The sequence below is a fragment of the Pan troglodytes genome, chromosome 1 (genome assembly GCF_028858775.2).
Source record: "Pan troglodytes isolate AG18354 chromosome 1, NHGRI_mPanTro3-v2.0_pri, whole genome shotgun sequence".
Lineage (NCBI taxonomy): Eukaryota > Metazoa > Chordata > Mammalia > Primates > Hominidae > Pan > Pan troglodytes.
In genome coordinates, this window is record NC_072398.2 from 86350514 (window position 1) to 86375926 (window position 25413).

At 39.8% G+C, this 25413-nt stretch overlaps 1 protein-coding gene across 4 annotated transcripts in view; it reads right to left on the reverse strand.

Annotated features, from left to right (window-relative positions):
- Nucleotides 1–25413, reverse strand: part of DDR2 (discoidin domain receptor tyrosine kinase 2) — a 153240-nt gene that overhangs the window by 14598 nt on the left and 113229 nt on the right. For all 4 annotated transcript variants that reach the window (XM_009436776.5, XM_016931255.4, XM_001174340.8 and 1 more), the window contains 9 exons: nt 18810–18912; nt 17153–17384; nt 16690–16837; nt 16224–16329; nt 12013–12196; nt 10510–10753; nt 5934–5996; nt 4632–4762; nt 1471–1681 (listed from right to left, as the gene is read on the reverse strand). In XM_009436776.5, the coding sequence (XP_009435051.1) occupies nt 1471–1681; nt 4632–4762; nt 5934–5996; nt 10510–10753; nt 12013–12196; nt 16224–16329; nt 16690–16837; nt 17153–17384; nt 18810–18912 (1422 nt within the window). The remainder of the gene's footprint in view (nt 1–1470; nt 1682–4631; nt 4763–5933; nt 5997–10509; nt 10754–12012; nt 12197–16223; nt 16330–16689; nt 16838–17152; nt 17385–18809; nt 18913–25413) is intronic.

A 25413-nucleotide genomic window follows, 5' to 3' on the forward strand; every position in this document is an offset into this window, starting at 1 on the left:
CTTTGGAGATCTCTTCAGGAAGGAACTCTGAGAGGAGGGCTAAAACATGCCCCTGTGAAAGCCTAACCTGCTTCATGACATTCTTACTTGGAAAATGGTTTTGCTTCCTCTAGAGATTTTCTTGTGGCCTTCAGAATGTAGAACATCATTTTATTTCTCATTCTTTTCCTCATAATACATGATCATTAACAAATTCTGTGGCTAAACTTGTGGAATTGTGTGGTGAAGCTATAGGAAGGCTCATGGTATATCAGGGTGGGAATATTAAAGGTTGAAGGTTTAATAACTTATTTCCTTAATTTTAAGACACTGTTATTGACTTAAAAACTGATTTTAGGTATTAAAAACTTTCAGATTAAAGACATATGATCTAGCTTAAGACATATTCTAACTTAAAAAAACCTTAAAATATGAAGTGGGGTATGTTTTAGACTTAGGAAATAGGTAAATTACTTCCATTCACCCCAAGAAATAAATTAGTTTATATCCTTTATTCTTGCTGTCTCTGTGAAATTACTCGAATTTAGCATGCTCTTTCATGTCTTCTATCCATGGAATAATAAAATAGATGCAAGTTTCCTTTTATCCTTTGAAAAGACCCCTTCAGGCTCCTTCCTATAAAATCCTATGCTCTTGAATTTAGTCCTGTCTGCTTCTACATCCAGCTCAGGCCTAGCTCCTCTCTCCTGAACACTACAAGTTCTTTTCTACTGACTCGGGTCCCTCAGGTTGATGATCTTATAGAAAAGTTGCTCTGAGCTAAAGAGGTGACTCCAGCTTCCCTTCTGATATGACTCTGCATCATTTTTTGAAAGACATCGAAATTTGAATCAACTGACACTACTTACTGTTTTACCTGTTTTATTGTTTTATTTCAATGCTTTTATTGAGAAAAGGTAAGAAATGTTTTACTCTCATAATAAAATCTCATATTACTCTAATAAATGTTTACCAAAGAGAAATTAACAAAAAATAGATAACTCAAGTAGTTATTTATTTTAGTTATTTAAATGGCTACACCACTGGGAATTTCGGAATGTCTTTAGCTTCATTTATTTATTTATTTCTCCAGGTGAAAATCTAGTCCTGCCTTTACCCACTCATGAAATTTGGTGTTGGGTGAGTACTCTATCCGGACTTTCTCACTTTCCCGACATGTAAAATGAGGTTAGACTGGTTGGACTGTTTAGGTTCTTCTGGTGTTAACACCTAATTCACATGTTTTATTATTTTTTTCTTTCTTTTCTGGTATGTGGGTCCCTCCACACATCTTATATTCAGTAGCAAAGGAGAGTTGCTCAAATTAGGCCAGGAGCAGCGGCAGACCAAATCTAGAAAGAGAATGTGGACTTCTCAGGAGGTTAGCAGAGACTAAAAATAGATGCAATGAACTGGGAGCAGGCGTGTCTTACCTACCTGATGCTTGCTGAGGTTTCTCCCTTGACGCCCTGCCCACCACATCATCCTCACCTGACTCCTCCTCCCCTGGAGCAAATTCTGGGAGTTTTCGTATCAGCCTGGATGGCTCCTGGTAGTCAGGGCGAAGGGGAAAGATGCGATCGTAAGTCGAGTTGGACTCTTGTTCACTAGGTGATGAGGAGCGGTTATTGTTGAACATGCTAGAATCACTTGGCAGGGAAAGGCTGACTGTCATTTCATCATCCAGCATCCTCCGAGAAGCCTGGAAGAGAAGAGCAAGGAGAAAGGCACGTTGGCACAAAAGAGATGGTCAATGCCTCCTCTTCTTAAACTCAGCTCTTCCACTCAAATGAAATAACTCTTTACTACTGTTTAACCCCAGCAACACTGCACGTGCTAGGAATGCAGTCTGGTTCCACAAATGCCTGTGTTGTAGGAACTTAGAATAATCCTTCATTTCTTCAAGGTAGAATTTGATCTTCTAATTTCTATGATGTGCTTTCTGAAACACTTAAAAAAAAAAGATTATCTCCCTGTTGCTATAAGAACCTATCAGTAGCCAAAGATCTCAATCTTATAGAGTTTTCTATGTTTTATTAAATGATGGGTTTTCCTGGCTTACCCTTTAACTACTTGGTTTTGGAATAGACATAAATTGTTTATTAACTTAATACATGTGCTATAACATGATGAATCAATAGTTCTACTTGATCATTCTGACACCCTAGATTAGGATAATACCCACCACTGACCCATATTTTCACTAACCAAAAATAAAATGGCTACAACATGGGACAGGAAAGCCCTGGGTGTCCAGAGATAACAATGTGACTTACACCTAATAAGAGAGGGAGAACAACAAAGCAACTACTTCTGTGGTATCTTATCTAATATAACCTGCCTGCTCCATCAAAAGGCAAATGCCAACATTTGCATGTATGTGACTATTTGGGTTTAAACATGTAAAATGCTCCACTCCAACAAACACAGCTTTGGTGCTCAATGGCGAAACTTAGATGTGCTCTTTTCCACTAGACTAAAGGTCTTTTGTTGCAGTAATATCCCCAGTACTAAGCATGAAGCTCAGAACAAAGTAGGTACTCAATATATGTGGGTTAAATCTCTCCAAGAAGGAATGTTGAGGACACCACCAAAATTATCCTACAAATAATGCTACATACAGTCTACAGCTATGTTAAGTAATGTTCTTAGAATGTATGTGTGTACTTAATGATTTTCCACATAAAATTTTGTTCCCAGGAAGAAATACTGGGTGTCATTCCAGAGCACCTTGAGTCAACTTACTCAGGATGTACAGGGGTAGAATTTCTTGGAGGACCAAGTCAAATATTCAAGGGCAAAATATTTGCTCTACCTTTTATGTGGAGATTCCAACATTTCTCTCTTAGCCCATGAAGATATTCCAACAGGCCTCAGAATAAAGACTCAGAGAAGTATGGTAAACTGTGGCTCAAATAAAGAGAAAAAGAGCTCATATAGCAGAGAACACAGACCTTCCCCCCTTGGCTAAAATGTGGTGCTAAAGACTATTTAAGAAGGTCACATATCCTCTTCAAGCAGTTCAATGAACCTTCAGTTCACCACCACCCTCATTCTGGAATACCTCATTAAACACTAGTGTTTTCCAGCATTCTAAAGGAGGAAAAATTTTGATATTTGCCTCATTCATGCCTTGAGACATACTCATGACAGCGAGTGAGTCTCTGTGGATTCTGTATTTCAGTCTTCTGTTGCTATTTGCGAATTGAAAGCTTTAAGTGTTTTCAGACTGGTAGACATACTTGTGGGAAGCAAGGAGACCTTCTCTTCCATGAAATATTCCTTCCTAAAAACCTTAAAACAAACATCAACCATCTCAGGAACCTGAGGGTGGCACAGATCAGAAGGAATTGCAGGCTACTCATCAGGATTGCTCCTCCTTACCCCTGATTTGAGCCATTTTTCTCCCATCCTGCATCTAGAAAGCTCTAGAGACTCAAGCCCAATCTCATGGTGCCCTTTCCTCTCCTCTGGAATAGAGGTTCCACACAGGCATTGGTCTCCTCTGAGTCCCCACCCCCAAACACAGAAATCAATCAGGATTTCTCCTCCTTCCTATTCCCTGCCCTCAGGAGGCAGTTCAAAGCCCCACAGCTCAGAGTTCCTGTGGCCTCTACTAGTCCATGTCTATTGAGAGGAACTAATTGACCAGGAGAGGTGATCATGGCCAAAGGCAGAAACACTTAGTCATCAGCAGGCCCCAAAAGAATCAGACACTAAGCAGCAGTGAGTTGCTATTTGGTCCAAGGGAGTTGCTATTTGGTCCAAGAAACCAAGACAAGTCATAGATATTACATCTTTGATGAAATGAATATAGTTTTGAAGAAAGAAATCAATGCATTTCAATATTAACAATTGGAAAAAGCATAGAAGACTGGACATCAGTTGTATGACCTTAAGCACATCACATTTTCTCATCAGAAAAATAGTTAAACATAACAATGCCTATGAGTTATTACTCAAGGAGGTGTATATAAAATTATGCATGAGGAAAAAGTCTGCTTCCTGTAAAGTGTTAGACAATGTAAAAAGTTATTCAGATCATTTGGCATAGACAGAGTCTGAAGAGGGACTCAGAGGGATACATAATCACAACCTTCAAGTACACAAAAGTAGAAATAGAATAGTGAGAAACTTGGCTTGAATATTAATGAAGCTGGATGTTTTTCTACACACACACACACACACACACAAACACACACACCAAACAGACAAGCAAAGTGAAAAAGATGAGAAGGAACTTCAACAGCATTATCAGAAATTTCAGCTTGGCATTAGGAGAGTAATTCTTAACCTCGAATGTGCATCAGAAGCACTTGTTAAATTTTTTTTTAAATATGGATGCCTGGACTCTACCCAAAATCCAGTGAATCAGAATCTTCAAGGAAAATGCCTGAATGGAGATTCAATGTATTAAGAAGAGTTTTCTGCATTTCCGAGGAAGGTTAGGAAGGTTCCAACATCTCCACTCTAAAAATGAGAAAATAGACTTAGCTAATTCTATTCTGGCTTCATTCCTATGTTTCTTGGTAGCCTCAGTTAATTCCAACCATTAATAAATGTTTGCAATTTGCCTTTTACTCCTGGGACAACAGTGGCTTAAGAAAGAAAGGAGCAGTTTCTTGTATCATGACCATTCTGCACCTCCTCACCTTCTCCAGCATTTTCTGCCAGAACTGCCTCCAGAGGATGATGACAATGATGGCCAGGAGGATAAAGATGATGGCCACCAAGCAGCCAATCAGGATCCGAGTGTTGCTGTCATCAACTTTAAGCATTGGATCTGTGACCAGGGAGAGAAGGCAGAGAATACAATCATCTCACAGGTCAAGTAAAAGTATGAGGGACTGAACTGGAAACATGGAGGTAGACCCTGTTCCTTGAGGATAATTATGGAAGATGCCACCTTAATACTTCTGCTTATTCTTGCTCTTGCTACTGTTTTTTTTTTCTTGCTACTGTTTTATTACTTTTTTTTTTTTTTTTCCTGAGATAGAGTCTTGTTCTGTCCCTCAGGATGGAGTGCAATGGCATGATCTTGGCTTACTGAAACCTCCCCCTCCCAGGTTCAAGCAATTCTGCCTCAGCCTCCTGAGTAGCTGGGATTACAGGCATGCGCCACTACACCCGGCTAATTTTTGTATCTTTAGTAGAGATGGGGTTTCTCCATGTTGGCCAGGCTGGTCTCGAACTCCTGACCTCATGATCTGCCTGCCTCTGCCTCCCAAAGTGCTGGGATTACAGGTGGGAGCCACCATGCCCAACCTGTTTATTACTTTGTTCCCCTATCCTATTTCCCTCTTCCATAAGACAGTAGTCTCCCCGTCTCCATGTGTCAGACAGAATAATGGTGAGTTTTTATATTCTTCCCAAAATTTTGTCTCTGTATTATTATGGCCTGAGTCTGTAGTCCCTTAATCACACCTCATGAAAAACAGGTGAGGAACCAGTTTCACTCTCTGCATTCTTTGAGACATGCCAAGGTAGCTGAAAGTCCTCTTTGGACACATTCAATCCCACATGTTTCCCACATTGCTGGCTAGTGTCACCAATGACTGCCTAAAGCAATGCATACATGGCATATTTATCTCCAATTGGAGAGATCAGCATTTTGTTTCTTTGATTTCCACCCCTCCTTAGAAATACCCACTATGGGTCTGACCCAGGAATGTCCCTTTCCCTGTTTCTGACCCCAAATTCCCAAACTTTCATGGAGAAATTAGGACAACTCCAGACTCTGCCTCCGCTGAAGAAGCACATGAATCCATAGTGAAGAGAGTATATTTGGATCCATAATCTGGAGGTAGACAGTCCTACCTTTCCAGGGCTACTCTTCATCCAAAGCCAACTGGTGTAAAGCCTCCCACACAGCCAGGGCTTTGCAACTCTCCACCCTTCTTCATCCCCCAGTAAGTCCCTTCAAATTAATTTGTGTAATTAGGAATCACATATACCATAGGTTGTGGGTGCCATAGGAGAGGTGGGCAGGGCTTCAGAGTTGTTGTACATTGCAGCATCTGTTATAAAACAAGGGTGAGTCAGAGCCAAGGAGAAGACAGATAGCTAGTGTTTTCTCTGAAGGCATATTGTGACCTAGCACATTACAAGATCAATTTAGTGAGTTGTCATCAGTCTTTTAAAAAGATAAAATCATAAATACGTTGAATAAAAAATCACCATTTATCTAAATAGTAAAAGCAAGTTTTCCTTTGTAAAATTTTTGTTTCACATATTACATACTAGATGCTATGGTACAAAAAAGTTTAAGAAACAGTGATTCAAAGGGCTGTACCACACATTATCATAAAGCATAAGAAGCAGGACCCAAATTCAGCGAAAATATAGAGAGAATATAGTGGGTAAATGGGCAAGGGACAGACATAGTGTTAAGATGCTTTTTCCTTCAGGGATATTAGATTGTTTATAAAAGGGTCTCCACTATGCCTCATCGGCCTAGCCCTTCAATTTATGAATTAAGGCTTAATCTTTATAGATATTTACTGACATTGGAGTGTCTTTTTCTGTGATTTTACAGCTTTTGAGACTAAACCACAAAAGCGTATTTGCCAGATTGATGTTGGCAGCTTTGCCAGAGTTTTTCCCTCTGATTTGTCTAATCAAGGGGGTCAAGAATTAGAATATGTATTTCCTTTCTAAGAGACATTTCTTCCAGGTATCCTAATTTTTCTTCTTCTTAATATTATTATATAAATAAGGAGGTATCTGGCCTCTGCATGTGCTTTCTGAGTTCGGCTGTCAGGCTCCGGTGAAAATTAATATTATTATGCATTGGATTTAAAGCTCAAGAGACCCCAGGAGTAAAAACCATGGTTCATAGCTATAATTAGCTATAATAAGTGTACCAATTACTATGCCAGGAGAATCCCTGAGGATGGGTGGGAATCTATTTGTCCCCCAGTTAACACTTACAGTGTAAGTGGCACTGACTTTGAGCATCTTGATTTCTACTCTCAGTATTCAGATGAAACAATCCATCAACTTACTCTTAGATTAAATCATTAGCACAGAAGGCATTTAAACACCAAACCTGTTTTCCTAAAAATATGCTCTATTTTCTTATCAGTACATCTTAATAAGCAAACCATCTTGAAATTTTTTTCCCTTAAAAATCAAATCTGAAAGGATGGGTTCTTCTGATTTATTTTTCTTTTCTTTCTTTCTTTCTTTTTTTTAAACAGGGTCTCACTCTGTCACCCAGGCTGGAGTGCAGTGGTGCAATCTCGACCCACTGCAAGCTCTGCCTCCAGGGCTCAGGTGATCCTCCCACCTCAGCCTCCCAAGTAGCTGGGACTGCAAGCACGTGCCACCACACCCAGCTAATTTTTGTGTTTTTTATAGAGACAGGATTTCGCCATGTTGCCTAGGCTAGTCTCAAACTCTTGAATACAAGCAATCCTCCTGCCTTGGCCTCCCAAAGTGTGGTTTATCTTTAAATTAGTCTCTTCCTCTCTTTTATGTTATTTTACACCTGGACTTTTCTTCCAGGCCCAGTACAAGTCTCATTCCTTTGATGCTGTCTATGACAAACCCACGCTAGTGCCTCTCTCCTCCTGACCATTTATTGTTCATATTGCTTTGGACATTTCTTTTTTTTTTTTTTAAAGCATTCTGTATCTTTCATCTTCCCATTTAAATTTAATGGTATGAACAATGTTCTAAACACCTTTTAACTTTTCAAGATTTGGCACAGTTTCTGGCTGTAGTAAGTTAAATCACTATTTGCTGTGGTTACTGTTCAATCAAAAGTAGTGTTTAAAGTTTAAAATGAATCCCTAAAGGTTGAAACAAATGGAATACAATGAACCTAACTGTATATCACATTGGTGACATAACTACATACAGAAAAGAATTATCCCACTGTTACCCTAACTGTATACCACACTGGTGATATAACTATATACAGAAAAGAATTATCCCACTGTTACCCAACTGACCTTAGAATATAGTGCTTTGACTGCACATTCTTAGTAGGATATATTCTCAGGACAAAGAAAAGAGAATTGCTAAGAAATCTTAATGTTCAATAGTTATGTTGCTAGTAATAATATTGGTATTGCTTTTTGAATAATAGGATGAAGAAAATGCTGTTAACATTGTTAGGAAACATGATATTTAGCATAAATAATAGAGATGAATGTATAAAATCAAATTTAAATAAAAACGTTACCTTTAATTTGAATTGGAAGTAACAATGTAAACTCACAATCTTTCTTTTTAAATATACATATTTCATTGCTTTCTTCCACCGAAAAATCCAAGAAACAATGACAACCTATTAGTAATGAGCATCCCTACTACCCAGTTTGTGTTTTCTAAATACCATTTCCTACTAAAAGGAATCAAGATTTCTTGAAATGGTTGATTCCACGTCGGGTGCTGTACATGTTCAAAATGAGCTTGAAATACCTTGTTCTTTCGGAAAACAAGAAAGTTATCAAAGGCTTCTAGGGTCAGATCAAAAGAGCAAAGAGCCCCCTTAAAAATGCAAACTCTAGGCTGGGTGCAGTGGCTCACATCTGTAATCCCAGCACTTTGGGAGGCCTAGGCGGCTGGATCGCCTGAGGTTGGGAGTTCGAGACCAGCCTGGCCAGCATGGTGAAACCCCGTCTTTACTAAAAATGCAACAACAAAAAAAAAGCCGGGCGTGGTAGCAGGCGCCTGTAATCCCAGCTATTTGGGAAGCTGAGGCAGGAGAATCACTTGAACCTGGGAGGTGGAGGTTGCAATGACTCAAGATAGTACTCCAGCCTGGGCAACAGAGCAAGATACCGTCTCAAAAAAAAAAAAAAATGCAAACTCTAGTCAAAGACAGCACAACTTGAGTATTAAAAAGAATAATGGCCAGACACGGTGGCTCATGCCTGTAATCCCAGCACTTTGGGAGGCCAAGGCCGGCGGATCACTTGTGGTCAGGAGTTCGAGACCAGCCTGGCCAACATGGCGAAACCCTATCTCTACTAAACATAGAAAAACTAGCCAGGCGCAGTGGCAGGCACCTGTAATCCCAGCTACTTGGGAGGCTGAGGCAGAAGAATCACTCGATCCCGGGAGGCGGGGGTTGCAGTGAGCCGAGATCACACCACTGCATTCCAGCCTGGGTGACAGAGCGAGACTCTGTCTAAAAATACTAATACTAATACTACTACTACTAATAATAACTGCAATCGATTAAGCATTAAATTGATAAAAAGCAATGAGTTTATAATGATACCAAAAAAATAAGGGTAAAAACCAAAATTAATTAGACATTATTGAGGGTTGCTACGGTATCAAGTCATTACTCTGAAAATTAACAATTAAAGGGGAAGATAAGTCACGTATCCTGCTCTTTCAATGTGATTTCTGAGTAAACTGGTGCATGATGAAGAATAGTTACTCTATTCGGAAGAAATTCAGCTAAGAAATGCAGAAAAAATAAAAGAATTAGAAAATCATCATTTAGCAACCCCTAGTGAAATAAATAATTCAGACAGTGGTTATTGATGGAGGATAAAACTTAGGGAAAAAGTTCATGAGGAACCAGAAATCAATCTTAGTATCACAAAAAGTGAGAGGATCTAGCATTACATCCCCATGATGAAGTTCAGCATAAAATATACAACACTATCCATAAAGAATTCTTGACAAAAATAAATATTGAACTGGAATCAAATTAACCTGTAGATGTAAGCACCAGTCATTAGGAATGACAGAGAACAGAAGCTCAAGTAAAATGACACCACAGAAAGCCATCAGCCAAGCCAGAATCCATTTAAAAAGAAATAAAAATGGAAGGAATTTTTTAGATTAAAAGAGGCACAGAGCAAATAGAATAAAGAAACACACCAACAGATTCTTATTTTGATCCTTATTTGATAAAGTCAACTGAATTAAGACATTGTTGGACAGTTAGTCATACTTGAATATGGACAGGATATTGGGTGGTATTAAGAAATTATTTAATAATAAAGATTGTTAGATGTTATCATGGCATTATACCTATGAAAATGATGCTATTTTCTTAGATGCAGTCCGATTATTTGCTAATGAAATCAAATAGTATCTCACATTTGCTTTAAAATGCTACAGCCAAAAGGAAGGAATAGGTGAAACAAATATGACAAAATATCAATGATTAGTAAAGCTGAGTGATGGGTGGTTTATTGTTCTCTTTACGTTTGTGTATATTTAGAAATTTTCATTTAAATATCTCAGTAATGCTTAGGTGTGCTTTTCCTTAACAGCGCACTCATTAACTACCTTAAATTATATAAAAATTTTAACACACTATACTCTCATTTAAAAACATTCTTTCTAAGAAGAGTTACGTGCATATTTTGTTCACTTCCATTCTCATCCCATCCCCTCCACAATGAAAACTAGTCACACAAAGGATTCACCGTATCCGTCAATGAGAAGCTGCCTGTACAATCCCACTCCTCTGAGACCTGCTAATGAGAAGTTCTGGGCATGTGCATTCCTCCTTCATCACCTTGCTCCCACTTCCCAAAGAGGACCTGAGCTCCCTACCTGATTGGAAGGTGATCTCACTGAACATCATCCAGGTATCTGCAAAATGGTATTGACACTTGATGGCACTGGCCATTCGGTGGTGGAGAGGCACCGTGACAAACCGAGCACTGGGGTTGACGTCATCCAGGACAAGGGGGAAGGAAATGGCATTAGGTTCCCACTCACTGGCTTCAGAGCGGAAGTAGCACTGTACCTCCTTAAAGATCTTCACACCTTTAGCAAACATGTTGTTGCAGTGGACCTGGTAGAGAAAGAAGCATGTGAGTGATAGGTTGGCCCTGCTAAGGTGCATGGAGACACAGTGCCAGCCAACTCAGTAGTTGCCGTCTACCCTGATTCGAGCTATTCTGAACTGAGGTAAGAGGAAGACTGCCATCCTGCTTCCTCCTAGGTACATTTCAGAGCCAGTCTTCTTCTTTTCACAGGGCTAGGTGAGAAACCTGAAATAGTGTACAATCTAAAACAATTTCATTTTTTTTTTAGAAATCTCATTTCTAAATGAGAATACACATATTCTCACATATGTGTGTATGTATCTATGTGTATAGATACACACACGAATCAGGGTAGACGGCAACTGCGGCTGAGAGGATTATAGACTCGAGAGAGTTCAAGGCAAGGAAGGGCTGAGAAGATGCTGGTGCAGTCCTCATTTAACAGATGAGAAAACTGCAGTCCAGCAACATGAAGTGAGGTGGCCAAGGGCAGACAGTGCATACAGGTGACCAGGGTTGCAGCCCAGGTTTTATAAGGCCTGACCAACTATCACTGCCACTGTGAGGTTCCTAGAAGGAAAAATTCAGAAGACTGCAGAACACCAACTACATATATATATCTAGTTGTATATGTATATACATATATATAGTTGTATATGTATATACATATATATAGTTGTATATGTATATACATATATAGTTGTATATGTATATACATATATATAGTTGTATATGTATATACATATATATAGTTGTATATGTATATACATATATAGTTGTATATGTATATACATATATATAGTTGTATATGTATATATAGTTATATATATGTAGTTGTGTATATATATATCATTGTGTATATATATATAGTTGTGTGTGTATATATACACACACACACACACACACAACTGTGCTGGTAAAAAGATAATCTTTGACCCTAAAAATTTATTTTTTTCACCTGATATTAAAAGAAATTAGAGCATTTTTATGCGTCTTAAAAATCTGTGGGCCCTGGACACTGTGTTATTGGCTTAATGGATATGTCACCTTTAGTGTCAAAACAACAAAAAAAAGAGAGCTCACTGACCTATTCTAACTCCTTACACACAAGTGGAGAATCACACCCTTAGAGATGAAGTGACTTGTGAAATGCATTTAGCTAGTTAGTAACAGAATATGTCATTGAACTGGCATCAGCCTAGACTTTTTTCTAGCATGCCTTTTCTCTACCACACTATGATTTGTGCCTCCTTAAAGAAGTTCCACCACACCCGACCCCACTGACCTTCATGGTAGTGAAATTCCTGATGCGGTCAAATTCAAACATGATCTCAATGTAGCCATTGGTGGCACTCTCGTTCCGCCAGCCCACATAGTCATAGCCGGGCCACACGTGGTATTCATGGGTCTGGGTGAAATCGTCCAGGCCAGACACACCATCGGTCAATTGGCCTAGCCCTTCTGTCATGCTGCTCAGGCCAGGAGAAGAGGAGGAAAAGGAGAGAGAAATCTGAGTTAACCACACATTCGTGGAAGAGCTTTTACCCGGCATCTTTACTCCAGATTTTGTATGAGCTTATTATCTTGGAATTGAAGGATTGTAAATAATCAGATTTGTATTATAGTATTGACTCGTTTATCTTGCATCAATGGAGAACTAAGAATTTCATATTAGTAATTTTTATAAAATATTTGATGCTTACTCCTTTAGTAGTAAAACTTTTAAACAATGTCTTATTTAATATGAAAAGCTTTCTATAATTTATTGCACCTTGCCTATTCTTATATACTGAATATGTCTTCACATAATGACTTAATATTATCAAATGCATTTGATGAACTAATTCATAGAGTAAATGATGAAATGGATAAATGCATAGAATGAATGCTACCATACATAGTAGCACTTGCCCCACTATCATATAAATGTTTCCAGAGCTTGGTGCTGACTCTCCTTTAACTACATATTGTCATTGTTCAGTGAATCAATTTCAGAGAATCCAGTCACACTCTCTTCTATTCCACATATCCAACAACCCAGTTTGATATTAAACTAAGGGGGAAAATATAAGCTCTAAATTTAAATAATAATTTCTATTTAATTTTAATTAAATATGTAGGATACTAGACCCAGGAAGTAAGATGCAAGGATTTCATGAGAATCCCAGGTATTGGATTTAGTTTTGTGTTCTAGCTTAGCAGGCTTTTTTGACTTCTGAGTAAGAGGCTCTGTTTTAAAGGCTGAGTTTTCCAGAAGCCTGACTGCTGGATGGAATATAACTGCAGGTATGCTTATTTGACTACTTAGAGAACACGAAGAGGCTCCTTCCTTCTTTTTATGGAGGGACAGAGCAAAAACCATCATGTGGAACTTCTCTTTCCTCAAGCTCTGCATCTCAAGCTCTGGCAGATATGACACAAATCTCCCAAATGACGAGATTGGGATACTCACCCTCAAGCAATAAATTGGCGTGACCCTTGAGGTTTATAGCTAGATCAATAATATGTAAAATTTGTGAATCGCAAAAAATAAAAAAATACTAAGGGTGATTATGCCAGCCTTTTAAAATATATTTAATCATTGAAAATGTTTGGTAAATTATAAAATTTGACTGGCCTTATCCACAGTGACCAGAGCCTGGATCTCCCTTCCAAGGTTTTGCCATCTTTTTCTTCTCTCTACAGATCAGAAAGCTAGGAGAACATAAGTTTACTTGCAATAAATATATTTCCCATTATCCTCAGAAAAATAAATCCCAGGAAAGTTTTATGAAAAGCAACAGAAATTAAAAGGAATGCCTGTTCAGTTCCCCCTTGGTCAAAATTAAATCAAGTGAAGAAGGGATAAGAAAATAAATGTTCAATATTTATATACTTTAGAGTTATTAAAATCACCAGTAAGCATATATTATTCTTGAAATTGTTTTAAATTTAAAAAGTAACTTTTGCTAATATGACTATTTCCTGAGACTCTGATGTCGTCTCTCAGTGGCTGAGAGGATCTCTTCACTCAGCCACCTCCACCAGATATTTCATTACTTCAATTATTAAATGAAAGCCAATGATGTCTACATTTTTGTAATTTTTTTAATCTTTCCCCTGGAGTTCAGAGCCATAATTCCGGCTACCTTCCTTATTTCTCTACTGAATGTCTTCTCAATCTCACAGACCTACACTCCAAACTAAATCCATCATCATCCCCTACTGAACTAAGTCTTTCTCCTTGGTTTCCCTTTTCCATAAATTATACTTCTCTTCATAGTAATGGAAAATGCTTGGCGCAAGGTAAGCACTCAAAATATATTTGTCGAATAAGTAAATGTCATCCCCATTGTTTCAGTCGCTTAGACTGTCAAACTTCATCTGACCCTTTTTCTCACCCTACTGTCTTGCCCCATACATCCAATCAGATTTCAAACGTCCTAAATGAATATCTTTTCCTCATTCCCCACAGTCACAGTTATGGCCTTGGTCATTAATTCTTTTTACTTGGCAGAACTAAGAGTTTTAAAATGTTCCTCATAGCCTCCTCATTCCATTCCAATCTAACCTTTGCATGCTGCTTGATTAATCTGTCTAAAGCACAGCTCCAATCATGTCCTTCCTCAGCTTTAAAAATCTTCAATGACTCATTACATTAATGATAATGTTTATGAAGAACAAGAACAGCAATTTCTCCACTTCCTCCTCCTCCACTTCTTGCTCCTTTTGGCTTTGACTTCAGGTTCCTTCAAAATATGGCATAATCTGCTTTGTTTTGCTTCTCCTGCACTACTTTGCCACATAAATATGGCCCGTGGTTAAATAAACTGTTGATTTCTCCCAGACAGTCCCCTAAACTTTATAACCATGATTCTTTTTTCCTCATGCTATTATTCCCTCTGCCTAAAATTCCATTTCAAGATTCTGCACCTGTGAAAGTACTACCCATTCTTTGGGACCCAGTTCAGATTTCATCTGTTCTACCATATCTTTACTGGTCCTTCAGTCAGAAAAATGATAATCAGATAACAACTTATATGTGCATAGCAATTTATCTTACGAAATGCTTTTCACACACATTTTAATCCCTTAAGCCTTGTAGCAAACAGAAGTAACTTTTATTATATAAAATCCAGATGTTTTCATCCCCATTTTTGTGCTTTCCTACTATAGTTTACTTTTTCCTTTGAACCCCAGAGCAATCATAGGCTATCTCTTGCTCATATACTCGAATCATAGTAACTTATATTCTGTTTTAGCCCCTACTCCAAATTGTGAGCACTTTAAGGGTAGGATCAATGACTCCATTACCTTTGAATACCTAACATGCCTGGCCAAATTCCTTGTATATAGTAACAGTTGATTAACAAAGGCTTATTAAATTAAACTGAACTCGGTTGATCTCTGATTTCCTCTGTGCCTTGAATACATACCTGTTGGGGTGTGACTGAGCGAAATTATGCCAAGACAGTTTAAGCAAAAAGGAAAGAACAGTGACTAAGAAGATGGAAAGGAAGTGACTAGGAGTAGAAGAGTGGATGAATCAGGTCTTCACCCAGGGGATGGCAGCTAGAGGGCAATAGTTCATTCTCCACACCTAAGCCAGTGGAAGGCTGTAATTCCACACTCCCTTCCTGAGACTCACTAGTATCTCCTTCTCTCGAGCCCTGTCAACCTCCATCATCTGGTCTGGTCTTCACTATGGACTGAATTCTTTCCCAGGCTCACTTTGCAGATGCAGACCAAGCTTAGAGAGAAAAGTGTTAGTGTGGGCTAGAAGAATGGCAAGGCTTAAAGGCTTGAAGTGAAATGGTATAGATGGGAGCATCCTGTACCCAACCCTAAGTTCCTACTATATCTGGTCACACTTCTTTGCCATGGCACTCCTTTGATCCACTTCAGGCTTATCCATTGCTCCATTCTGTTCTTCTCAACTCCAGCTTCTACTATAGCCAGGTCAGTCTTGCCTTCAGCCCTGCTTCCTTTCTTCTGCTACCTTCTACCTACCTTCCTCTGCTACAATTCTCATCTTAACCTAGAACTTTCCTTGTCTATTGTAAGTCTTACTAGTCCCCTTTTTACAAATTTCAAAGCATTTATATGTATAAGGTCTATTCTTTCTGACTTCTTGACTTGCCCAGAGTATTATACTTATTACTTCAATTCTCTGGCCCTTTGTTTCCATAAGTAGGCCAATATTTGTGTCAGACTACATGTCCTGTTTTGAGGGTCAAAAATATGGCTATTATACTTAGAGCCATATCACAAACTTTAGCCCTTACTTTGTGTAATTGATTGTTTTCTGGGTAATTAACTTGTCTTCCCAAACCGGGCTTTAAGTTCCCTGGAAATAAAGGTCATGTATATTCCTTCATCTAAATTATTTCCAAATGCCTTGTACAAGAACTAAATAAATACTGATTGGTTGATTGATTATTGATCCCAAGGCATGATAAAATATTATTCTTTCCTAGTGGCCAATTTCCCATTCTAATAAAGTTTCCCAGGATTTACCTGTATCCAACAGCTCCGTCATAGACAGAATCATTCAGATAAATGATGGAACCTCCAGGGAGTACAAACTGCTGCCCAGCTGGAGCATTGTAAGACACCAAGCCATCTGCAAAGGAAATACAGCCAAGTGAGTGCCTACTGCTCAGGCCCATTACCTCAGGGAACTCTGTGAGTTTCAAGGGTATAAGCTTGCACAGCGTGTCCAGCAGGACTCCATCTGGACACCGAGGGAAGACTTTGGAGGAGTGCCCCTACATGGCAGTCAACATAATGACTCTGAATGCATGATTCAGTGTGGGGCCCTAAGCCCTGGGTTAATGAGCAATGCTTCTGTCTCTATTCTTCCCAAGAGGGAATCACCATTCCAGGAGTAACTGATCCCATCCCTTTCTGATTTGATTGCCTTCATTTCCCAGAAGTTGGAGTTTTTAATAAAGTCTATAGGCTTCCTGGGCTAGTGACCTACCTAGCCAGACACAGCCGTAAAGCTCCACCCTCATACACACATTCATGGAGTGGTCGGTGACTGGAATGAACCGGACAAATCTGGCCACAATGGGCGGCTCCAAGTCCTTTAGGAAAATGTCATAGGGGTTACTATTTCCATCCAGCACCTGAGGAGAGAGAAGAGAATGAGTGAAGAGGTGGTATTAAATCATGCTCACTTTTCTTCACCCCACCACGTTTTTGATGGACTCTCTCTTCTTAATTCGAGGAGCAGAATGCATCTACTCTGCTTTCATCTACTCTGCTTTCCCCACAGCCTTGATATTCCTTCCCTGCCTCCCTCACCCTGGGTCACACATTTACAAGGGCATGCCTGGTCTGTGGACACACATATCCACACAGAAAACCTGTACCCTTCTTCTCCTAGCCTAAGTCAAAATATGGTCTTGGACATCCAGGATCTGGATGTCTCTTCTTCCTACCTGTTTCCCATGACGGTTCCGCCAAGAGATCCAGCGAGTGCCATCCCGACTGTAATTGATCTTGTACATGGGGGCAAACTCGATGCCATGACCTCCTGCATGGCGCCCCTGGGTCCCCACCAGAGTGATAAAATGGAGGGTGTGCAAGTCAATCTGCAGAAACTCCTTCAGGTCATCAGGTTCCACTGGAATCTCAGGGCACCAGGCTCCATCCCCTTCTTCTGAGTCCAGCCTTGAGAGGTGAGGGTTGGGGAGATAGGGAGCAACCATGAAACCACAGAGCTGCTTACTGGTTCACAGGCAAGCAGCTGCCCTGTACTGAGGGGAGAGAGCAGGCTGTCCTTATAAACATTTTGGGTTCTTGCCACAGTTTTCACTGCCACCACAGTACCCATTTGTGGTCAGATCCCTTTCCCTGGAGTACCATGAGACCCTGAAAGACAGTGAGCTGAGGCCTTCAGATCACACATAGCCTTCACTCCCCATCCTGATTTAGAAGCCTAAAGAGAAATAAAACTCTTCCTACTCTCTGTTCCCACATGAGTCATTTCATATTTCCCTTCCCTCTTTCAAACTCAGCCTAACAAAGCTAGCCACCCTTTGCTTGGACATCAAGTTATGGCAATAGGGAGGAGGGATAGTAGGGTCTCCAGTGTGGGTTATGCAATGCAGCAGGATGGGCATTGCAGACCAGCAAGGAGCCATAGAAACACATGGGGAGGATGAGGGGGAAGAGCATGTCAAGGAAGTAGTAAATAATCTGGTTTCATTTTATTACCTTCAGGCTGAGCTACCACTGAGCAAAATTGTGAAATTATTATAAAGTTTACTTTGAGAACTTCCTACCACTTTTCCTCTCCCTTGGATTGCTCCCTTTTCTTACAGCCATTACCCATTCATTTGTTGCTCCCTTCCAATTCCACCAACCATCACTCTAGTCTTTCATACACTAAGAAATTAAGGGGAAAGGTTCATCAGGATTCCTTTTCTTATGGGTAATTCCATTTTAATAAAATCAATACTTCACAAAATATTAAGATTCCAGGTAGAGTATTGGGTCCAACCAGTAGAGCAGTAGGGAGTTTATTGATGTACAAGACCCCTGAAATCAATCGCCCCAGGAAACTGCCACACTCTGTCTGTGGGCAAGGATGGCCCTTCTATGTAAGAGATCCTTGAGAGAGAGGGAGAACTTGTTGGAGGCCTCAGTGTCTTGATGCTTCGCAGTGAGTGATGCTTTGCAGTGAGTGATGTTTCACAGACCCACTGAGAAGAGGAGTGGATGCTAACTCCCAGTGTCCTACATAATCTGCACCTTCCCATAGCTGCCACTGTTGCCTGCCTCCTGCAGCAGCTCACAATGAGAAAGTCAGGGAAAGCAAATCCACTTCCTATCAATGAACCCATTCACTGTGGGTAATGTGGCCCTGGGGCCTCTGTGGTTGAGATGGGGCTGCCAGACCAGTATATGTGGCTAAGTCCTGAATTCTCTCCCTGAAAACATACAGAGCAGGACAGGCCCACTTGCTGTCTGTCCTTCATTCTCAACAGTTCCTGCCAATAACACCACCTTCCTCAGCCCCTAGGGTCAGGAATCTGTGCCCAGGAAATCTGCCCAACCCCAGAACATGGGCTTTCTTGATGTAACCATCCTCACCTTCCATATTTGGCAGCTGTGGACTCTGACCACTGACTGGAAGCTGTGATGTCCTCATCTGGAATCTGGCCTCCTGACATGCCCAGAGGATAGCGGCATATAGCTAGACCAAGAGAAACCAAAGAGAAAAGAGAGGACATGCTTTTATTTTTATTTCCAGAGCCCCCTAGGAAGAATATCACTGAATATTGAACAAGGAATAAGAGAATTTACATCTTCCTAAATTCCTCTATGGCCCCAGTTTGATCACCCTGACTCTATCAGACTTGTCTTCCTGGCCCTGACTCCAGATACAATTTGGGCCTCCGAGATTTCACCCCCAGCCAATCTATATTTTGGTTCAAACTCTGACAATCAATGTAATACAATGTAATGTGCCAATTTATGCTTTGTACTTGGTAATAACCCCAGTGGCCCATCCCATTCTCTTATTAGAAGATGTTTACTTCTAATCAATTTCCTAACAGTAGTGAGGAACCCTCATAATCATCAGGCACCTTTATGACCCAAAGAATTATTTTTTCAAGTAGTTAATTGCATGAAAACTATAAAGAAACTACACACTCACCTACGAAGGGATCGAACACACATTTCTGGCCCTGGTTAGAACCATGTTCTGGTTCCTGGCTATAAACAATAACTTCTGGATACAGACTTCCACTTTCAACCAAAGACAGAGTAACAGAGACCAGATTTGCTCTCCAGTGTGAAACAACCAAAAAGGACAAAATTATGAAAAATTATGTTTTAAGATAACGAGCATCTGACAACAAAGGACAACAATCTGAGAGTCAGGAAACAAAAAAGTTGACCCCTACAATGGCATCAGCTTCCTGGCATGAGAGTGTGTCCAGGATACAACACAATGAGTGGGAACTCAGGCAGAGCCTGGAGCATTTCCTGAGTTGAGGAGACAAAAATGGGAGTCCAGAGAAGTAAAGGAAGCTAGAGTCTCAGGACACCGGGTTGCCAGATAAAATACGGTATACCTAGTTAAATTTAAATTTCAGATAAGCAACAAAAGTTTTTTTTTTTCTTTTCTCCTTTTTTTTATTATACTTTAAGTTGTAGGGTACATGTGCACAATGTGCAGGTCTGTCACATATATACATGTGCCATGTTGGTGTGCTGCACCCATTAACTCGTCATTTACAATAGGTATTTCTCTTAATGCCATTCCCCCCCCGTCCCCTCACCCCACGACAGGCCCCAGTGTGTGATGTTCTCCGCCCTGTGTCCAGGTGTTCTCACTGTTCAATTCCCACTCATGAGTGAGAACATGCAGTGCTTGGCCTTCGGTCCTTGCGATAGTTTGCTCAAATGATGGTTTCTATCTTTATCCATGTCCCTACATAGGACAAGAACTCATCATTTTTATGGCTGCATAGTATTCCATGGTGTATATGTGCCACATTTTCTTAATCCAGTCTATCATTGATGGACATTTGGGTTGATTCCAAGTCTTTGCTATTGTGAATAGTGCCACAATAAACATACATGTGCATGTGTCTTTATAGTAGCATGATTTAGAATCCTTTGGGTATATACCCAGTAATGGGATTGCTGGGTCAAATGATATTTCTAGTTCTAGATCTTTGAGGAATCGCCACACTGTCTTCCACAATGGTTGAACTAGTTTACACTCCCACCAACAGCGTAAAAGCATTCCTATTTCTCCACATCCTGTCTAGCACCTGTTGTTTCCTGACTTTTTAATGATTGCCATTCTAACTGGTGTGAGATGGTATCTCATTGTGGTTTTGATTTGCATTTCTCTGATGACCAGTGGTGATGAGCATTTTTTCATGTATCTGTTGGCTGCATAAATGTCTTCTTTTGAGACATGTCTGTTCATATTCTTTGCCCACTTTTTGATGGGGTTGTTTGATTTTTTTTTCTTATAAATGTTTAAGTTCTTTGTAGACTCTGGATAATAGCCCTTTGTCAGATGGGTACATTGCAAAAATTTTCTCCTATTCTGTAGGTTGCCTGTTCACTGTGATGGTAGTTTCTTTTGCTGTGCAGAAGCTCTTTATTTTAATTAGATCCCATTTGTCAATTTTGACTTTTGTTGCCATTGTTTTTGGTGTTTTAGTCATGAAGTCCTTGCCCATGCCTATGTCCTTAATGGTATTGCCTAGGTTTTCTTCTATGGTTTTTATGGTTTTGGGTCTAACATTTAAGTCTTTGATCCATCTTGAATTAATTTTTGTATAAGGTGTAAGGAAGGGATCGAATTTCAGCTTTCTACATATGGCTAGCCAGTTTTCCCAGCACCATTTATTAAATAGGGAATCCTTTCCCCATTTCTTGTTTTTGTCATGTTTGTCAAAGATCAGATGGTTGTAGATGTGTGGTATTATTTCTGAGGGCTCTGTTCTGTTCCATTGGTCTATATCTCTGTTTTGGTACCAGTACCATGCTGTTTTGGTTACTGTAGCCTTGTAGTATAGTTTGAAGTCAAGTAGTGTGATGCCTCCAGCTTTGTTCTTTTGGCTTAGGATTGTCTTGGCAATGCGGGCTCTTTTTTGGTTCCATATGAACTTGAAAGTAGTTTTTTCCAATTCTGTGAAGAAAGTCATTGGTAGCTTGATGGGGATGGCATTGAATCTATAAATTACCTTGGGCAGTATGGCCATTTCCACGATATTGATTCTTCCTACCCATGAGCGTGGAATGTTGTTCCATTTGTTTGTGTCCTCTTTTACTTTGTTGAGCAGTGGTTTGTAGTTCTCCTTGAAGAGGTCCTTCATATCCCTTGTAAGTTGGATTCCTAGGTGTTTTATTCTCTTTGAAGCAATTGTGAATGGGAGTTCACTCATGATTTGGCTCTCTGTTTGTCTCTTATTGGTGTATAGGAATGCTTGTGATTTTTGCACATTGATTTTGTATCCTGAGACTTTGCTGAAGTTGCTTATCAGCTTAAGGAGATTTGGGGCTGAGATGATGGGGTTTTCTAAATATACAATCATGTCATCTGCAAACAGGGACAATTTGACCTCCCCTTTTCCTAATTGAATACACTTTATTTCTTTCTCCTGCCTGATTGCCCTGGCCAGAGCGTCCAACACTATGTTGAATAGGAGTGGTGAGAGAGGGCATCCCTGTCTTGTGCCAGTTTTCAAAGGGAATGCTTCCAGTTTTTGCCCATTCAGTATTATATTGGCTGTGGGTTTGTCATAAATAGCTCTTACCATCAATACCTAGTTTATTGAGAGTTTTTAGCATGAAGGGCTGTTGAATTTTGTTGAAGGCCTTTTCTGCATCTATTGAGATAATCATGTGGTTTTTGTCTTTGGTTCTGTTTATATGATGGATTAGGTTTATTGATTTGCATATGTTGAACCAGCCTTGCATCCCAGGGATGAAGCCAACTTGATTGTGGTGGATAAGCTTTTTGTTGTCTGCTGGATTCGGTTTGCCAGTATTTTACTGAGGATTTTTGCATCAATGTTCATCAGGGATATTGGTCTAAAATTCTCTTTTTTTTGTTGTTGTGTCTGCCAGTCTTTGGTTTCAGGATGATGCTGGCCTTATAAAATGAGTTAGGGAGGATTCCCTGTATTTCTATTGACTGGTATAGTTTCAGAAGGAATGGTACCAGCTCCTCTTTGTACCTCTGGTAGAATTCAGCTGTGCATCCGTCTGGTCCTGGACTTTTTTTGGTTGGCAGGCTATTAATTATTGCCTCAATTTCATAGCCTGTTATTGGTCTATTCAGGGATTTGACTTCTTCCTGGTTTAGTCTTGGGAGGGTGTATATGTCCAGGAATTTATCCATTTCTTCTAGATTTTCTAGTTTATTTGCATAGAGGTGTTTATAGTATTCTCTGATGATAGTTTGTAATTCTGTGGGATCAGTGGTGATAACTCCTTTATCATTTTTTATTGTGTCTATTTGATTCTTCTCTCCTTTCTTCTTTATTAGTCTTGCTAGCAGTCTATCAATTTTGTTGATCTTTTCAAAAAACCAGCTCTTGGATTCATTGATTTTTTGAAGGGTTTTTTGTGTCTCTGTCTCCTTCAGTTCTGCTCTGATCTTAGTTATTTCTTGCCTTCTGCTAGCTTTTGAATGTGTTTGCTCTTGCTTCTCTAGTTCTTTTAATTGTGATGTTAGAGTGTCAATTTTAGATCTTTTCTGCTTTCTCTTGTGGGAATTTAGTGCTATAAATTTCCCTCTACACACTGCTTTAAATGTGTCTCAGAGATTCTGGTATGTTAGTGCTATAAATTTCCCTCTACACACTGCTTTAAATGTGTCTCAGAGATTCTGGTATGTTGTGTCTTTGTTCTCATTGGTTTCAAAGAACATCTTTATTTCTGCCCTCATTTCGTTATGTACCCAGTAGTCATTCAGGAGCAGGTTGTTCAGTTTCCATGTAGTTGAGCAGTTTTGAGTGAGTTTCTTAATCCTGAGTTCTAATTTGATTGCACTGTGGTCTGAGTTTTTTATAGTTTCTGTTCTTTTACATTTGCTGAGGAGTGCTTTACTTCCAACTATGTGGTCAATTTTGGAATAAGTATGATGTGGTGCTGAGAAGAATGTATATGCTGCTGATTTGTGGTGGAGAGTTCTGTAGATGTCTATTAGGTCCACTTGGTGCAGAGCTGAGTTCAAGTCCTGGATATCCTTGTTAACTTTCTGTCTTGTTGATCTGTCTAATGTTGACAGTGGGGTGTTAAAATCTCCCATTATGATTGTGTGGGAGTCTAAGTCTCTTTGTTTCTAGGTCTTTAAGGACTTGCTTTATGAATTTGGGTGCTCCTGTATTGGGTGCATATATATTTAGGATAGTTAGCTCTTCTTGTTGAATTGATCCCTTTACCATTATGTAATGGCCTTCTTTGTCTCTTTTGATCCTTGCTGGTTTAAAGTCTGTTTTATCAGAGACTAGGATTGCAACCCCTGCCTTTTTTTGTTTTCCATTTGCTTGGTGGATCTTCCTCCATCCCTTTATTTTGAACCTATGTGTGTCTCTGCACATGAGATGGATCTCCTGAATACAGCACACTGATGGGTCTTGACTCTTTATCCAATTTGCCAGTCTGTGTCTTTTAATTGGAGCATTTAGCCCATTTACATTTAAGGTTAATATTGTTACATGTGAATTTGATCCTGTCATTATGATGTTAGCTGGTTATTTTGCTCATTAGTTGATGCAGTTTCTTCCTAGCATCGATGGTGTTTACAATTTGGCATGTTTTTGCAGTGGCTGATACTGGTTGTTCCTTTCCATGTTTAGTGCTTCCTTCAGGAGCTCTTGTAGGGCAGGCCTGGTGGTGACAAAATCTCTCAGCATTTGCTTGTCTGTAAAGGATTTTATTTCTCCTTCACTTATGAAGCTTAGTTTGGCTGGATATGAAATTCTGGGTTAAAAATTCTTTTCTTTAAGAATGTTGAATATTGGCCTTTACTCTCTTCTGGCTTGTAAAGTTTCTGCTGAGAGATCCGCTATTAGGCTGATGGGCTTCCCTTTGTGGGTAACCTGACCTTTCTCTCTGGCTACCCTTAACATTTTTTCCTTTATTTCAACCTTGGTGAATCTGACAATTATGTGTCTTGGGGTTGCTCTTCTCAAGGAGTATCTTTGTGGCATTCTCAGTATTTCTTGAATTTGAATGTTGGCCTGCCTTGCTAGGTTGGGGAAGTTCTCCTGGATAATACCCTGAAGAGTGTTTTCCAACTTGGTTCCATTCTCCCCGTCAATTTCAGGTACATCAATCAGATGTAGATTTGATCTTTTCACATAGTCTCATATTTCTTGGAGGCTTTGTTCATTTTTTTTTACTCTTTTTTCTCTAAACTTCTCTTCTCACTTCCTTTCATTCACTTGATCTTCCACTTGATCAAATTGCCTACTGAAGCTTGTGCATGCATCACGTAGTTCTCTTGCCATGGTTTTCAGCTCCACCAGGTCATTTAAGGTCTTCTCTACACTGTTTATTCTAGTTAGCCATTCGTCTAATCTTTTTTCAAGGTTTTTAGCTTCTTTGCGATGGGTTCGAACATCCTCCAAACTTCCTTGGAGAAGTTTGTTATTACTGATATTTTTAAGCCTACTTCTGTCATCTCGTCAAAGTCATTCTCCATCCATCTTTGTTCCATTGCTGTTGAGGAGCTGTGTTCCTTTGGTGGAGAAGAAGTGCTCTGATTTTTAGAATTTTCAGCTTTTCTGCTCTGGTTTCTCCCCATCTTTGTGGTTTTATCTACCTTTAGTCTTTGATGATGGTGACCTACAGATGGGGCTTTGGTGTGGATGTCCTTTTTGTTGATGTTGATGCTATTCCTTTCTCTTTGTTAGTTTTCCTTCTAACAAACAGTCAGGACCCTCAGCTGCAGGTCTGTTGGAGTTTGCTGGAGGTCCACTCCAGACCCTGTTTGCTTGGGTATCACCAGAGCAGGCTGCAGAACAGCAAATATTGCAAAACAGCAAATATTGCAAAACAGCAAATGTTGCTGCCTGATCCTTCCTCTGGAAGCTTCATCTCAGAGGGGCACCCGGCTGTATGAGGTGTCTGTAGGCCCCTACTGGGAGATGTCTCCCAGTTAGGCTACTCGGGGGTCAGGGACCCACTTGAGGAGGCAGGCTGTCCATTCTCAGAT